The 17768-nt window shown below is 41.3% G+C and overlaps 1 protein-coding gene across 8 annotated transcripts in view; it reads left to right on the forward strand.

Annotated features, from left to right (window-relative positions):
* Positions 1–17768, forward strand: part of KDM4C (lysine demethylase 4C) — a 413873-nt gene that overhangs the window by 293623 nt on the left and 102482 nt on the right. For all 8 annotated transcript variants that reach the window (XM_053291925.1, XM_053291926.1, XM_053291928.1 and 5 more), the window contains 3 exons: positions 49–262; positions 2761–2837; positions 16516–16571. In XM_053291925.1, coding sequence (XP_053147900.1) covers positions 49–262; positions 2761–2837; positions 16516–16571 — 347 coding nt within the window. The remainder of the gene's footprint in view (positions 1–48; positions 263–2760; positions 2838–16515; positions 16572–17768) is intronic.

Genomic DNA, 17768 nt, shown 5'->3' on the forward strand with positions numbered 1-17768 from the left:
AACAAGAGAAAAACAGCAAATATATTTTTATTTAAATATATTTTTCAGGCTGACAAACCTAATGAAGAAAGCTATACTTGCTCAGAAGCAGAACAAAGAGAAATATTTGTTGCCAGAGAAAAGACAAAACCACTTATTCCAGAGATATGTTTTATTTATAGTGAGGAGAACACAGAAAACTATCCGTCCAATGGCTTTATTGAAGAAGATGGAACAAGCCTTCTGATTTCCTGTGCAAAATGTTGTGTACGGGTTCATGCAAGTAAATACATTAGTTATTCAACTTAGAATATTGTATTTACATTTTCACTTGATTTGTGTTATAATCTGTGAGTGACCATCGTCATTCAACCAGAATATTTTAGTTGCCCTTGGAATATAGAGGAAATTTATATAGAATTTATATATGCCATAAAATGAAATACTAAGGTATAAATTGTCTATGGAATTGGTGAATAGCAAAGGCCTTTGATCAACTACTTCTACAAATATTTATATACCACTTATCAACTATGAAAACATGCTCCTGTTTTCTGGTTGTGTGTGAGTAAAAAAACAAATTAGGAGGTACCACCAATGATTATCTGCTAACAGGCAGCTGGGTGTCCTACTCAGCTGCTGAATGAGGTAGGATGAAGAGCCCCCCTAGCCAACTGCCTCTTAGCGGACAGTCATTGCCAACACCCCCTACCTTGCTTTTTACTCTCACACGATCAGAAAACGGGAGCGTGCATAGCTCTAGAACCTCAGTGGGACACTAATGAGGGAAATAGGGTTAGATTTTGTGCTGACTGCTCCTGGGGGTTTAAAGTCCAAATAAGCCCCCCAGAGCAGCCTCCACACTTCTTAGCTGCCACCACTTCTGTCACCTCCTGGTGATACCTCCCTTCCGCTGCTCCCTTCATTTCTCCATCTCCACCTTTTTCAGCCACTGCCACCTCCTATAGGAGAGCAACACATTAGTCCCTGAATTAAAGGTGCTGCATCTCTGACATCCCCTCACACAGCTGCTGTGACACCCTTGGCCCTCCTGGAGCAATGAGCACACCTCAGCCTCCACAGTATCTTGTGGCTTCCCTCCCTCTTCCTTTCTCATTCATATCATTCATATTCCTCAGTAACATTGCAGGAACTTTGCAGTGCCTCCTGGCAGGAGGCTTCCCTATGCAAATCCAGACTGCTGAGTGGCAGAGCTCAGCGGGCAGTCTCTATTTGACTGTGGAAACAGAGTCAAGGAATATTGTTCAAAAGCAGAGAGACAGCAGGGAGACAGCAGGAGGAGAAGGAGACAGCAGCTGAGAAGAGCAGAGGTTGCTTTTGGAGTAATGTTAAGGGTTTAACTTCACTAAGAAGTGAAACTATCTCCATGATAAGTGAATTTGGTTGCAAGGAGGTTGTCTGCAAATGACCCAAACCACAGGAAATAGATCTGTGATATTCAAGAGTTTCCTGTACATGGTTATGTTTATCCCCACAACAGCCCTGTAGGGTATGTTAGGCTGAGAGATAAGTGAATGGTCCAGAGTCACCCAGTGAGTTCCATGGCTGCATGTGGATATGAACTTGAGACTCCCTGGTCCTAATCCAACACTCTAAGCACTACACCATTCTGGGCAGGGGACCCACCAATCTCTACCTGGGGGCTCATACCCGCTCATCTGGCTGACCCTTTGTGGTGGCACTGACTGCATGAGTTGGCCGACCAACTTGCACAACCACTGCATTTACCACCAGATACCCCCAATCTACAAATTCGAACATCCAGAAGAGGCCCCTTGCATCATTGCCCACAACTATTGCAGGAGCTCCTGTTTCTCCCACTGTTCCAGCCAGGCAATGGGCTTCCTCCCAAAGGTCCCTACAGTTATGTTCATTGGCTGGTAGGGGAGAGAGGCATTGCTGAAGGACTCAGTGGTGGCAGCAGCTCCTCTTCTTCTAACCTTCTGAGAGTGCAAGGGGGAGGAGTTTCTGTATGCTACCGTCCAGAAATCTTGGGAGATGTGGGAGCCCAGTGAGCCTTCTGCTGAAAGTCATGTGAATTTTGGTAAACAATCAAATCCTGATTTAGATGAAATTCAGTGATGATATGAATAAAAGAGCTTTTTCTAAGGTGCTCTGCTTGCTTTCCATAAATTATCACAGTGATCTTTGAAACAACCGTGTGAAGCAGTTTAGTATTTTCTCCTTGATACAGAAAGTGGGAGGAGACCAAGCTGAAAGATGCTGGTTGACTTGTGCCACCACAAAGGGACTGACCTTTCTAAAATCACCCAAGGAATTAATAGTTAATATGGGATTTGGATTTGCAGCTCCTAGCCAGTGCTTTTAATCATTGTGCTATACTAGTTCTCTGTTGTGAAAAATTATTGCTGCTTTGATCAGATTGTGATTTTACCACAAGGAAAAGGTGACTGAACTTACTAGATTTTACCGCCTAGAGATGTATATATCAGGGGATATAAAAATATGATAAATAAATAAATAAATAGACAGATAAATAAATAAACAGTCTAGGATAGTGAAAAGTTGTTAAAGACAACATGGCTGGGTTTTAGGACTGAGCATTGCCACTAACATAGGTAACTTTTCAATTACTCATATATGACCAAAGCTTGCTCTTGGGAAAATGCTAATTATTCAGGTTTTTAAAACTAAATGGTATTTTTTCAAACAACAAAATAAAAATAGCCCAGTTGTCTGTTTAGCTAGAAAGATAATGAAGTACAGAATCCGTTCATCATCCCAGCTCTCTTATTATAGGTTGCTATGGTGTTCCTTCACATGAAATCTATGATGGATGGCTATGTTCTCGATGCAAAAGAGAAGCTTGGACAGCTGTAAGTTTAACATTTTGTTTAGTTGTTCAAAATGCAGACCAGCTAAACCTCCTTCATAACTGATTGTATGTTAAAAAAAGAGGCACAAAGGTGCATTCCTCCAGTCTTGGCACTTCTTTCTCTCAATGAGAGAAGAATTCTTATTTCTGTTTTTGAAATATCATTATGGTTCAGATTGAATTTTAGATTGCATATTGGTATGTGGTGAACAAGGTATGTGGCATAATGTTATCAGAAAAAACAAAAATGGGATGTGTTACAATGGAAAAGAAAAATGAGAAAAACCTTCATATTAGTTGGTTATTCAGTTACTTGCCTCTGCAGTCTCCTTGTCAGCTGTAATGCTGCCACTGCTGGACAGGTCACATGCTCCCGCAGTTTCCCTGGTCCAGCTCAGACTCTCTGGCATATTGTCAAATTGCTGAAAACTACACTAGTTGCATTAATACTGTACCAACGTGTAACTCAGAAAAACCACCATGATGAACCATCAATAATTTGGCTCCCCTTTTAACTAATTGCATGAATTGATTCAAATTCTAGGGTTGATCTCTGTGATTGCTAAGTTTGTAAGTTCAGAGCACCAGACTGAATACCGTTACTGGTCTAATACCATATAGGTAGATAGCTAAAGACATTTCAGGTCATCTAGTCAACCTGAAAGGGCAGGGCTATCTATCCAGTAATCCTCTCAGAGATCAGCCTGTGCTGTTTGGATGGAAATGTGCCACAAAAAGAGATCAGGTGTACTGCAGAGATGTATAAGCAGAGAAAATACCTTCTCAAAGACTCAAGACATAACACAGAGAAGTGGGCCAGTTGCAGGAGAAGGCAGGTGTAATTCTCCCCCTATACCCCCTCTTTCAATCTACAGCCAATGGAAACCTGTGCAAAATTCTGTTCCAGTGATGGCAGTTGTACCTTAAGCATCAGTCAAGCCTATCTTACCACTTCATGCCAAAAGCACATTTTATTCCTGAAATGTCATACCATCTGTCTCAGGAGCTAGAGACAGTCAGTTGTTTTAAAGAGAGTTGAAGGTGGTAGAACCTTAATTACCCATGTTGTACTTCATATATTGGACCCATTCACACATAATGCCAAACTGGAGTTGAATGGGTCAGAGGTTGGAACTCGTCGTACGTCCGAATGCGTGGAACTGCGGTTTCACAGCAAAAGCAACCTGCAGCTTCCCTCTCCAAACTCCATTTGAACCTTTGATTTGTAGTGTGTTTTGCTGCTCCAACCTGAGGTTTGAAGGCAACAGCATTATGTCTGAATGCAGATGCTGCCATAACAGTTTCGTGCTGGTTCTGGAACCAAAATCATAGAGAGGGCAGCCCAGACCCACCTAGGAATGTGCCTGCTCCATGCTTGCCACACTTCTTGCTGGCTGCCTCTCCTAGAACTTGCCCCGCCATTTCCCAGCAACAGGGGCAAGTGTCAACAGACCTCCATCCCCAGCTTCTAAGACTTTCAAAGGGAAAGTTCACATTGTGGGGTGCCCACTTTCCATTGTATCTCTTGTTCTCCCCTCTGGAAACCTGAAGAGAAAGGGAGAGGGATGGGAGGATGGGCACTATGTGTGCTGGTCACAAAAAAATAAATTGATAAAACAATATGTTCATAAGCATATGCACTCGTGGTGGTACCATAAACCGGGCAACCTGATTTTGATCGGTGCAGAGATAACATATGGCAGGGCAGTGATACCTGGTGTCTGCTTTAAAAGGCAGCCCCACCCAGGAATTCCTGAATGTCTCTGCTCTATTTTTTGTCCAATAAAGTTGAGGAAGGGTGCCCAGCCCTTTCCCCTTGGGTGCAATTGGGTGCAAGAATGCACTCTATGGCATTACTCATTAGAAGAACCATCCAGGGGTACAAAGGGATTGGGCAGAATTGCTAATAATGTGTGACAATGCCCCTTCTCTCAAGTACCACTCTCTCATGAGAGTGAAAGGCCATGGAGACACATATATGGGCCGGGATGCTGCCCAGCCTGGTTGCTCCACACAAACAAGCTGCAGGGATGGATACCGCAGCAACACCTTTCCATGTTTTGGCAACTCCTGTGATGAAACAGTCAAGCAGGCCCTCTGCCACTCTGGTCATCCATTGGCACACATCCATGTTACTTTTTACCCTGTACAGAGACCCTAATTTCCTGGGATTGCTGATAATCGGGGCTCCCCTCTCCTGCGTTTCCCCACAGTGGTGGACTTGCATACTCTGCAACACCAGTTCAAACCCAAAAATCTGAATGACAATAAAGAACTATCCCCAGTCTTCGTGTTTCCCTAAACAGCCCACCTGGTACCGCCTGGACACATGGAGCGGCCACCACTCCTTGAGAGTATGTAAAGGTTGCCTGGACAGGAGGGAGTCATGGTGTACAAGTTATGTTATTTACCAGAGAGAAGGGGGGCCCCACACAAGTAGCAGCCCCTTGATTTGGATGGTCTAACTCAACAGAGAGCAATTCAACGGACTGAAGGTCTTGGAGCCTCTCGTCCTCCCCAGTGGACTGACTCTCTCATGAGAGAACTAATCCCTGGTCAGCAAGCGGGCTTGGGTGTTCTTGGACTGCTTTGCCAGGGTTTGCCATCGTAGATCATCTTTGGTCACAGTGGACCAAACCCCAGGATCCTTTGCTTTCCCTCATATACATATTCCCTCCTAGGAAGTCCTCATGATCCCTTCCTGGAGTGACAGAAAAAAGTGCCCCTCTGTATCCCCCCATTGTCAGAAATTGTGTTTGTGCAAGACTGTTTTGGTCCGTGGCTCTAATGAGGGTGGCAGTGCAATTGGAGTTGGAATAAGAGCTTAAATGCCATTTAAAGGGATTTAAATGCCCTTTCCCTGCCGAGGACAGGCAGTCCATTCTGTTAAGGCACAATCATGATCGGCATGCCCCATTGAAGATTGTGGCCAGTGGCTGCTACCCTGCAGACGTTCTGATGCCTTGCCCACAGTCTGGCAACATGAACTCTACTGAGCTTGCTGGGATGTGGACTGGGTGGACCAGGAAGAAGGAGGGGCTCCCCTACCCTCAAACCAGACGTTGCAGGGCTATGGTTGGATAAATGTCTGCAATGCTATTCACGGTTACAAAAATTAACCCTGGGTTCATTTACCCATGGTTTCCCATTACATGAGAATGCAACCATTCTTTGTCCCACTGTCAGTTATGGTCAAGCAGCTTATAGGTTTTAGAAGCACTACAAAAACCTGCAAAATTTGCCAGTCTTCAGTGGAATGAATTTTTGTAACATAGCCCATAATTCCTCTTCCTTGTGTGCATCTCTTGTGTGCATCTCTTGAAGAGCGGGCGGGGGGGGGAGCTACCATAAGTCTCTGGCCTAATTTAGACAATTTTTGATTCAGAGAGGCCTAGGGCAAGGAACTGAAAACTTATTTATATGTTTTGGGTGGGAGGATTTTTTTCTGAACTTGGTGGGCTAAAAGTGAATAATCAAGATTAGAGAATCGTAAGCAGGGGTGTGTGTATGCTATGACTCCAAGAGTTAAACAAGCTCAAAATGTGTTATTGGCCACAGAATTCATTTTTCTGATCTTGGGTTTAATTTTTAAGAAAGCTAGTGCTAGCCCCTGTAGACATGACAGTGTGCTTGAAAGGGTATAGGCAATTCCTGGCGAAATCTCAGGAACAACGGGATTGCTGAATTTCCAGTTGAAATACCCTGCCCCATCAATTCTCGTATCCACATCTTTCTTGATTAAATAATTGGCTCCCCTCAATTGTAAAGTCCTCTCTCAGAGAGCTGTCCGATCGCTTGCATGTACTGGGAATACACACTCGTGCATAAGCAATTCACATTGTAGGGGACTTTTCAAGGTATATAAATGGTGACTTCCCCTCACCCCTTCAGTTCAACTATTCTGGAATGTAGTGGCATTTCCCCAATGTGATTTCTGACCATTTTTATGAAAAATAAAGGGGATAGGTAGGATGAACAGGTTGGAACAGCAGATAATGCAAACAATGTTTTTAAGATTCCTTGTAGCTGTTGGTAAAGAACAAAACAGGAGGTAGAAGATATGGTGTGCATATTAACCAAGGCAGGGAAATAAAATGGCAAATACCAATTTAGAACAGATTATTACAAAAATAGTGATTCACATATATGGGTGGTTCAATGTTTGCTCAGTGAATTGCTATTAAAATGTGCCTAGAGTCAATTTCTGTATCTGTAATATGTTTTCATTTTAGCAGGGTAGGCATTCTTTCTAGGCAAAATTGAATTTTTCCTCTCTTGCTGGCCACCAGAGAAAATTGTGAAAGGTTCCCTTATCAGGCAATCAGAAGTTCCAGGACTTATGAAACTGCTTTGTTACAGTTCCTGCAGAGTTACGGGTGGGTGTAGCGGGGAGGGGGAATGGCAAAAGTCAATCCCAGGAACTGACAGGGTGTCTTTTAAGTCAGAATGTAATTATCAGTTCAGTTCAGTGAACAGAGTTAGACAGCAGTGCTGCTCTAACAACAAGTTTGTCAGTTTTCTTTTAGTGGAGGGACAGGTGTGGCACCTCTAAGTATTAGTAAGGAGAATTATCATGTGTTTCCTTGTGCGGGGAGCCTGATTGTGTTCAAAATGGTGAGAGCTGTCAAGGAACCCAGACATTTTTTAATCTTTGAAAGGCCTCTGTCTTCCCACAGAAGACAGGACAGAGCCCCGGGCTGATGTTAAACAGACCAAACCTGGATTAGGTTTGCTAGTTTTAATGCTGGCATCTCAAATCCAGGGATAATTTGTACTGCCACCTTCAGTTCAGACCAGTATACCTGGAAACATAAGCTTGGAAACTCACAGAAAATCTATTTGCCAAGTCTCGTTAGTGCATGGTTGTCCATTTTCTGAAATTTACTCCAGAAAAGTATATTCCTGCCATTGCTTTATACCACAGTGGTAGAGGCTACTAGGCATAATGCAAATAAATATTCAAGAGTGACCACCCTATCAGAAATTTAATATTTTAAAACAAGGCATTTATTTGAGGCAGATCAGAAATAATGCAAAAATAATTTAATCCCTGATTTAGGAGTAAAGAACTTTACTTTTGTCACAATTGTAGAAGGTGCAGCTGCAACTTAGTTATTCGTGTTTGGCACCATTAAAAAAAATTGGCCACTTTTTCAGCCAATTTCTGGGATCAGTCCAAGGGTCAGGGGTCATTTACAGGGGTTGGGAGGTTTGGGCTGATTTGGGGGGATTCGGGGAGGTCATTTCTGGGGTCATAGGGTCATTTCCGGGGGGGGGGCATTGCTGGAGAGCTGGAAAGTAAGGTACTGTGCTGTACTACTAAATCTGCTTCCCTCCAGTGTTCCCTCTAAGGCGTGTGCATGTGTGCACAAACACAAGTTTTTTTAAATGTCCACTCAGTTGATTTTAAATTCCGCTCAGGTTGACTCAGGAAGGCCCCATTCTGAATCTACATTTGTACACACTGCCTTAATACTGCCACCAAGGGTGTAACGATAGGGGGGGCAGGCAGGGCACGTGCCCTGGGTGCCACTCTGGTGGGTCATGTGGGGGGGGTGCCAAAAAGTGGCATGCCCCCCCTGACCCCCCCCCTGATCGCGCGTCAATGGCGGGCGGTGGCAGGCAGCGGCGGATCGCCGAGTGCAGCGGTGGCGGGCGGCGGCGGATCACCGAGTGCGGTGGTGGCAGGCGGCGGCGGATCGCCGAGTGCAGCAGAGCAACGCTGAGGCCTGCCGTCTGGCCCGCGCCGGGCCAGATGGCAGGCCTCGGCATCGCTCTGCTGCACTCGGCGATCCGCCGCCGCCCGCCACCGCCGCACTCGGTGATCCACCGCCACCGCTGCACTCGGCGATCCGCCGCCTGCCACCGCCGTGCTCACTCCCGCCGCCGCCGCGCTCACTCCAGCCAGGGGGGCGCAGGTATGGGGGGGCAGGGGGAGGGTGCAATTTCAGGGGCAGAGCTTGCCCTGGGCGCCGTTTCCCCCCCGTTACGCCTCTGACTGCCACCCAGAACAAAACTCATTTTGTGCACAGATAAGGGGAAAAATTAGAGGGAATACTGCTTCCCTCCTGGGTTTTTTGTTATTTTTGGCCCAAGAGAAAAAAAGGGAAATGTACAGGAACCTAACCCCCAGATTAAATTAAGATTTAATTATTCACAGTTTCTGTATTCATGATTGTAGGTAAGAACAGAACCCTGGTGAATAACAAGGGCCTCCTGTATTCATTTTTGAAGTAGCAGTTCCCTTTAAGCAAAATACTGAAGGTACATGTGCCTGAATACTTTGACTTCCTACAGTCATCACCCCTAGGCATTTCCTTTAGCAAAACTCACAACACCTCATTTCAACTCCTGCATAATTCAGGATGTGTCACACCCACTCATAAGATTATGTACATTTTTATTTTAGAGTGCTCTATTTACCTTGGGACTGATAATAATTGTTGAGACAGAAGGAGTGACAATGAATCCATCTTTGATATGGTGCTGCTTTTAAAAAAAGAAAGGGGGGGAGAACTAAGCATCATCCCAAGAAATAAAAAGACCAAATAAGTTTTAATAATTCATCTGTCTTGCTCTTGAAAGTGAAACTATATTCACACATAATTTCTTGATTGAGAACAAATGCCTCATTAGTCTTAAACATTTCGAGCAGAAACTGCTAGTAAAGTCAGGAAGAATAATGACTAACATTCAAGGGGAACACAGCCTACTGTACAACATGTAGGACTGAATTTCTCCTTCTGGCACTTTGCTTAAACATGATACCTTTCCTTACACAAATCTAAGAAGCTAAGAAAAGAAGAGAAACAAATATCGCATGCACAAGAAGAAATGCTCAAAATAAATCCAATGTTTTAAGGCTTCTCAGCTATTTGGGGGGGGGATCCTTTGCTCTCTTCATAATTCTGAGCAGTAAGAATTAAATGAAGAAGATACTTGAACAGGCCGTATTTAGCTTGTTAATACATTATATTCACAATGGCTGAATTTTTAGTGCACTTTCTGACTAAGCTTTTACATGACAGAGTGAATAATTTTTTTTCTCATAGAATCATCCTTAGATTTTGTTCTTACCTGATCCTTAAAGCTGAAGAGAATTGAATCACAATTGGTAGCTCTTCTATATCCTTTTCTACAGATCCCCTAAATACCCATGGCTTTGATGTTTTTGAACATTGAAAACCATTGGTGTCTGAGCATTCATAGGAAGCCATATTGAAGTATTCACAAGTAATGAAAGACTCAATGCACACTTTGTATTGAGTCTTTGCATATTGGGTCTGGATTTAATTTTAATCTGCCCTCATCCACCCACTACTAACTCTAGACACTGGTTCAGAATGTTCACCGACTGTCCAGCTGGGGAGGAAGGTGAGAGGTAAAGTTGGGTGTCATGCCCATATTGATGACACCCCATGTCAAATCCTCAGACAACTTACCATGTAAAATTTCTTGTAGATGTTGAGCAGCATGGAGGACAGGATTGGACCCTGTGGGATCTGCAAGTCAAAGACCATGGCATTTATTTTAATTGAAATGCTCTAAATGCATTGATTTTGAAGGGTTTTTTCCCCCTACAAAACAAGGCCTTATATTTTATTATTGCAGTTTCCCACTAAAGAGGCCCAGTGTGTGGGAGTCAAGACAGGCAGTTCTTGAAACTAATCAATTTCCACTTCAAGATGCTGTAGAGATTGGCTATGGCCTAGATAGCAAATTGGCTAAAACAAGAGCTTCGTACACTTTCACTAATGTGACTTAAGATAATTTCTGCATAGACTTTTAAACATGAATATCTTTTGAAAGTGCCATTGGAATATCATTATTTTTAGCAGAATAAGATTAACTGGGACAACTTTATGAAGTCAACCTTCACTCTACTAAAGGTTATGTTAGCACTTCCATTTCAAACCTGTTTTCAAAGTGTGATAACTGAGCTATATGATTTCATGCTATGGTGCAGTTGTGCATTTAGAATTGGCCTGTGGCCATCTCTCCCCCCTCCTCAATCAAAATTGATTATTTTTTAAACAAATAATGGAATTATCCACCATTTTCTTCTGTCTTCAATAAAAATGTCAATAAAAAGTATTCTTAAAAAACAACAATTCACCTTCAGAACAGATTTGCTCTTCAGGATAATTTCTGGGTTTTTTCTTGTCATGTAGCTGCCAGAAAAATAATTGACAAAAAAAGATAAACCAATTTCCTTTGAGACTCACGCTCACTTGTTTGTTTGGGTTTCCCCCCCTGTTTTAATAGATTCTCAACACATTTATACTCCGTAAACTTCATAGTTTTTAATGAGGCCATTTAAATTGAAGATTATGTTCAGATATAATCACTATAGTATGTGCTTGATGAGGAAATAACCTTCTGACCTGATCTGATAAGAGGTGCTTGTAGAGAAAAGAGAATCTATTCAGTAGCTCTTGGCTAGGGCGCACCATTTAGGAGCACTTTCCTGACGATAGCAATTACTAAGGTCACAGCTCATTGCCAAAGTAGCAGAGGTAGGTTACCTGATACACAATTAAATGGACACAATCTGCCACTTTTAGTCTTACAAGCATACTAAATACATGTACCCTACATTAGATCAGATTGATAGCAATTACTAAGGTCACAGCTCATTGCCAAAGTAGCAGAGGTAGGTTACCTGATACACAATTAAATGGACACAATCTGCCACTTTTAGTCTTACAAGCATACTAAATACATGTACCCTACATTAGATCAGCAACAACATCCACATTTACCTGAAGGAAGCTGTTCTATCGCCGCTGGTAAAGGCCCAGTGTCTCTGATTTCATGAGAGCAGTTTCTTTCCTGGTTAAAGAAATCACAGGTTATTACTGGTGTGAATAAGGCCACAACATGTTGTTTAACTTCTGTTTAGTTTATTTTGTTAACTCCTGTTATTTTTAATAATATTCATAACTTGCAGTATTCCCCTCCTCAGAAGTCACTGCAGAGTGTCCAAGGGGTGTTTTACTAGTCCAAAAGGAGGGCTCCCTCACTCACATTGATAGCTGAAGAAGCTACCGGCTTACCTGACGTGGCAGTAGCAAGCTGAAATTTTGAGGGGGGACGGTAATGTTGAATTATTTGAAGACATGATTATCCAAATATACATAATTAAGTATGATGGAGGACTTAGAACATATATAATGTTATCATTAGTTGTGAAAAGCATTTATAGTCATCTTAACATTTTTTTAAAATAGTCAGATCAGTTCAATATTCAATCAGAGAGTTCATTTTTCCAGAATAACCTATAGATATATTTATTTTATTTATTTAGGAATTTATATCTGGCCTATTTTCCATGGAACCTGAGGTGGCTTAGAAAAGTTAAAATAGTTCTCCCCATCTTAAAAACGCAATAAAAACAGTAAGAATAACATTTCCGCCAGACATTTCTAAATGCCATGTTCAGAGTATTACATATGATTGGTCTGTTTACCTTTTCAATAAAACACAGCGGAGGTGGCGGGATGCAGGGAGAATAACCTAGAAACCACCCACTATCATCTTATATTTGCTCCTTTGGGCAACTGTAAAGTTGCTCCTTATATAGTTGCTCCTTTGGGTAAAATCATTTTATAAAAAGGAACAATCCCAATAACATTTTTCATTAATTCACTGAATATACAAAACAACCTTTTCTAAATTAAAATAAACATCTAACCTTGCAAGAGATCTTTGATAAATGCTGTTTGTTGATTTCAGTCCACTGCAACAGTCTCTGACTGAAGGAATAGATATGTTAGATAATTTTAAAAAACCTGCTGGTTTAAGAGCAGAGTTAAGGCTATCTCATTTGGCTCAGGCTTCACAAAGCATGGAAATCGGAACCTAAGACTGATGCCCTTAACAGACATCCAATTTTGTGAGTTGTAGTCTAACATTCAATCATGTGACAGATGTTTTACAGAGTATACTGTACCTGCCTATCAGGAGAAGCCAGTTTTCCCTCTTAAGTTAACCAGTAATATAAAGGACATATTGGTGAGGAGTGAATTTAAAGAGAACAATCCTGTTCAACTGGACATTTTGGAAATGGCAACAATACCCCAAAGGCACCATCCATGTGGCCCTTTTGTTCATTCATTCATTCGATTTCTATACCGCCCTTCCAAAAATGGCTCAGGGTGGTTTACACAAAGAAATAATAAATAAAGAAGATGGCTCCCTGTCCCCAAAGGGCTCACAATTTAAAATGAAACACAACATAGACACCAGTAACAGTCACTGGAAGTACTGTGCTGGGGGTGGATAGGGCCAGTTACTCTCCCCCTGCTAAATAAAGAGAATCACCACATTAAAAGGTGCCCCTTTGCCAAGTTAGCCGGGAATTTATTGCTATTATACATGTAAAATGTCAAGCTTTGAATATTGGTCCAGTTGTAAACTATACACATTAAAATAATTTATTACATAAAGGTGCCATCAAGTCCATTTCCTAGAAAGGAAACGTGGTGGACTTTGGAATTAAAAACTCTGATCCTACAAGTACGAAATTAAGAATGTGATCCCTCCCTCCCTTTTTTTTAGTAAGTTTCCTGCCTTTGTGACTACTCTCTGAACATGTTTAATAATTTGAGCCCTTACTTTTAGAGTTAATGAGAACAGCTGTGTTTCTGGTCAGAGAGTTATATACAGTATTCATTCTTTCAGTCAGAGACTGTTGCAGTGGGCTGGAGTCAATGAACAGCATTTATCAGAGCTCTCTCGCAAGATTTAAACAAATGTAAATGGTTTTATTTTGAAACCTTGTTTTATATTGTTTTGTATATTCAGTGAATTCATGAAAAATGTTATTGGGGTGGTTCCTTTTTATAAAGTGGTTTTATGTTTTTATGTTGGTATGTTTTATAGTTGCTCCGAGGAGGGCCGTTGGTTGAAACACATTGGGGTCATTAAAGGTTTAAAGCTTCTTGAAACTAGGTCTCTTTTTTGTTGGTACCTTTTACATTTACACTTTTTTCAGGCATCTGATTGAGTTTATCTGACCTCTGGTCTAGGCTAAATAGACAGAAATAAATGTAGTAAAACTCAAGATGTATGTTCCAATTATCAAGGAGTGTATAGTCAGATTTTTATTTTGTTTTGATTATCTGCCTGTCAGCCATGATACAGTAAAGTAAACTGTAACTTGATTGTCAGTAGTAAAGGAATATGAAAGGCACTCAAGAAGAACTGAAACACATACATTTTAAACTTGAAAGTATTCATAGAACATGGCCTCTCCAGCAGCATACCTTTCTCAACTGGAGGCCCCAAACAACAGAAGGGCGTTCACTCTGGCCTGCTTCCATGGTCTTCCCTCAGCAGTAATAGAGGGTCGATACAGAAAGATCCCGTACGCAGAGCGATTATGCCCCTGCGGCCCAGAGCAAATTGAAACCACTGAGCATGTCCTTCTGTACTGCCTGTTCTACAGAGACATTCGTGCCGCCCTTATTTCTCCACTGCTGAACAAGCTTCCGGGGAGTACGAATCACTTCTGTATTCAATTGCTGCTTATCTGACTCTAACACACACACCCCAAAGATCATTGCCAAGTTCTGTGTGGCTGCGATTGGCATCCGGCGAAAGATGATAGCTGATGGGCTCCCCTAATTTGAGTCCTGATAACACTCACCTCCATAATCTTCGTATCATATTAATTGTGCCATGGCAATGCATAATATTTTATTAGATTAATGCAGTGTAACTTCACCATTTAGCGTATTTTAGTGTATTTTACCATTTAGTGTAATTCCGTGTAACTTTACTATTTTTAGTAATAGTCCAACTTATGGAAACCATTATAGTTTTAACCATTCTTAATTTTAATTCTAGCTTTTTACCACATATGAAATCATTTTCAGCTATATTACTACTACTATTTTTTAAATCTCCCTTCTGTCTTTTCTGTGCATTTTATTATGGAAAAGTATGTTTAGCGGTTTTAGCTCTTTAGTAGCTTGTTTCTTTTTAGTAGCTTGTCTCTTTTAAAATTGTAATTATTTTAAATTTTAGCCTTTTCACAACAGCTATCATCATATTTGCAATCACCTCTATCAACATGTAACTTTTTTCCAGTGTTACCTTCATTTAATGTATAATTTTATGCTGGTCTCTGACCATAATAAAGCTTGATTCTGATTCTGATTCATAGATCATTTGATATCTCCATTTAGCCAGCTTGGTTCAGGCAGTCTCCAAAAGGGGAGCCAAACTGAGTTTGAACCAGACTGCCCCCTGGTTCATAGAACCAGCTCATGAGCCGGCTTGAGGGATATACTTTTAAAGGGGAATCTGGCTAGGATTGGTTAGGCTCAGTTAGCAGGGGACTAGACTAAGGGGGTGGCAGTGTAAAGGGAATATTTACTTTTAGCTTCCTGGAATGAGTGACATTGGAGGAGGAGGAGGCTCCTCCAACTTAAGGAATAAGTTCCTTAAAAATATATAAGTTTCAGGTTTATATAAGTTTCAGTTTATACGCCCCCATCACCACTAACCAATACAGTCTATCCTGATCACCATGGAATGCTTTAGTGAAGAGAGATTAGCAAAGAAAAAAATCAGATAGAAAAATGAAAGACAAACAAGGAAAAAATAACATGGGCAACATCCGGACTAGAGTGGGAGAAGTTAGTCATGACTAAATCAGCATCTTTAAAGACACATCTGTTCACCCAGGCTTCTAACTGATACCGTTTTGATTGTTTTTAATGTTTTAGAATATTGTTTTAAAATTTTAAATTGTTGTGTTTTAAATTTCTTGTTTTTGTTTTTAACTAATGTTTTAATGTTTTTATCTTGTTGTAAACCGCCCAGAGACCTAAGTTTTGGGTGGTATAAAATATCTTAAATAAAATAAATCAATATTGTTCATTTATTATGAGGCATGAAATCTTGTGCAAACCTGATCTGGATTTTGGAGAAGCAGCCTCATGTGAATATATTAATCTGCCTTATGCTGAGTCGGACCACTGATCATTCTAGCTTGGTATCACTGACCGAGGATCTCTGGATTTCAGATAGTGGTCTTTCCCAACTCTACCTGGAGATGCATGGGATCTTTTACACACACACAGCATACGGTCTGCCACTGAACTACAGCCCTGTCCCCAAAGGAGCACAGCTCCTCACTAGGGAATTGAACTCTGGTCTCCTGTGTGACAGATTAGGAGACTGGCCATTATTAGTAGCAAAATCATTGATATCAATCAAAAATACATATTTTATTTTAAGCCTTTAGAAGAAGGTTCTTGTTTTTAATTTCTTCTCAACAGCACCATCAAATTTTTAGATGGACCTGATTAAAAACATGTGAGGATCTTAGTGAAAAAACCTGAGGTGCTTAGCACTAAGGTAAAGTGTGCTGTCAAGTTGATTTTGACTCCCGGTGCCCACAGAGCCCTGTGGTTTTCTTTTGGTAGAATACAGGAGGGGTTTACCATTGCCTTCTCCCACGCAGTATGAGATGATGCCTTTCAGCATCTTCCTATATCGCTGCTGCCCGATATAGGCATACCAGCGGGGATTCAAACCGGCAACCTTCTGCTTGTTAGTCAAGCTACCAATTTCAAAATCAGTCTGTTGCAGCATTAACTATTTATATCTTACAGTCAAGATAGCTTTGGGCAGTTCAGATTAATTCTGTGTTTCCTTTTCTTCTGTAGGAATGTTGTCTTTGTAATTTGAGAGGTGGAGCACTCAAGCAAACCACTGACAAAAAGTAAGTTACTTGCCTAGTAAACTCAAGCTTATTCCGTTTCAGCTTTCTTACTATACTGACAACATAGAGCCTCTAATGGGAATATTCTCAGTTATACTTGTAGTCCAGTAGCTGGTGTACCAAAATATGGGTATAAATAGGGTAATCATGGCGTAATCTATCAATCTTAATTCATTTCGTGATATATGAAATGTAGGAGACTGGGATAATGAAGATGTATTTGCAGATTATCTTGGTAATGAGCGTTATTTATAAGAAGTCTGCTGATAACTAGAGCTATTTTTTAAAATATCACACTATCTCATGGAACTGAATTCCAGAAACATCATTTCTAGTATTTTTCATTGTTATTCCCCAAGTTGTATTATGGACCACAATAAGCCACCCTAAGTTGAACAGTTCTGATAAGGATTGGTACTATGGCCTTATATTGCTGTTATGTGCCCGCTCTGACACCTTTGGAAAATTCTGTATTTGACATCCTATTGAAGAAGCTGTTGACAGTAACTCACATTCTACACAGTGATAAAAGTGCAGACTAGGGCTGTGTCCATGGAAGAGACTGAATCAGCCCAGAGCATTGCTGAGTAGCCAAATGCATGTGGGGGTGGGGGAGGGAGCACTTTTTGCTACTGTCTCCTCCTTCTGAAAGGACTTTTTGACTTCAAAAAATGTTCCTGCAGATCACATGGCCCTCAGGGACATACCTGTGAAGCCAAAAAATACTTTTGGAGGGAGGAGAGATAGTAGCACAAATTGCTCCCACCTTATACTGCATGTGTTTGGATGCTCGGCAACACTTTGAGCTGAGCTCCAATGCAGCCTCGTCCATGGACGCAGCTCCTGTTCTGCAAATTTAACGCAGAGGGCATATGAGCCACTGTGTTTGCAGAAAATGTGTAGTTTATCCTGATTCACTCTGTTTACTTATGTGTCTGTCAATTCACTGATTTTGATTAGCTTGCCTGTTATCAAAACTAGGCTTTACTGGTTTTTAGAAATGCATTTGGAAACTTCAGGAAAGATTAGTGCTGCATTACTACCTTCTTTTACAAACAAGTTTAGTGCTGGTTTTCAAATTGCAGCAGACTTGCTCAAAGACAGTTTCAGAATGTGATTTTCTTCACAATATCCCTTTCTCTCTACAAAAGTGTACTAACACATGGACCCCTTTCCTTTCATTGAAAGTACAGGTAG

The sequence above is a fragment of the Hemicordylus capensis genome, chromosome 2 (assembly GCF_027244095.1).
Source record: "Hemicordylus capensis ecotype Gifberg chromosome 2, rHemCap1.1.pri, whole genome shotgun sequence".
NCBI lineage: Eukaryota > Metazoa > Chordata > Lepidosauria > Squamata > Cordylidae > Hemicordylus > Hemicordylus capensis.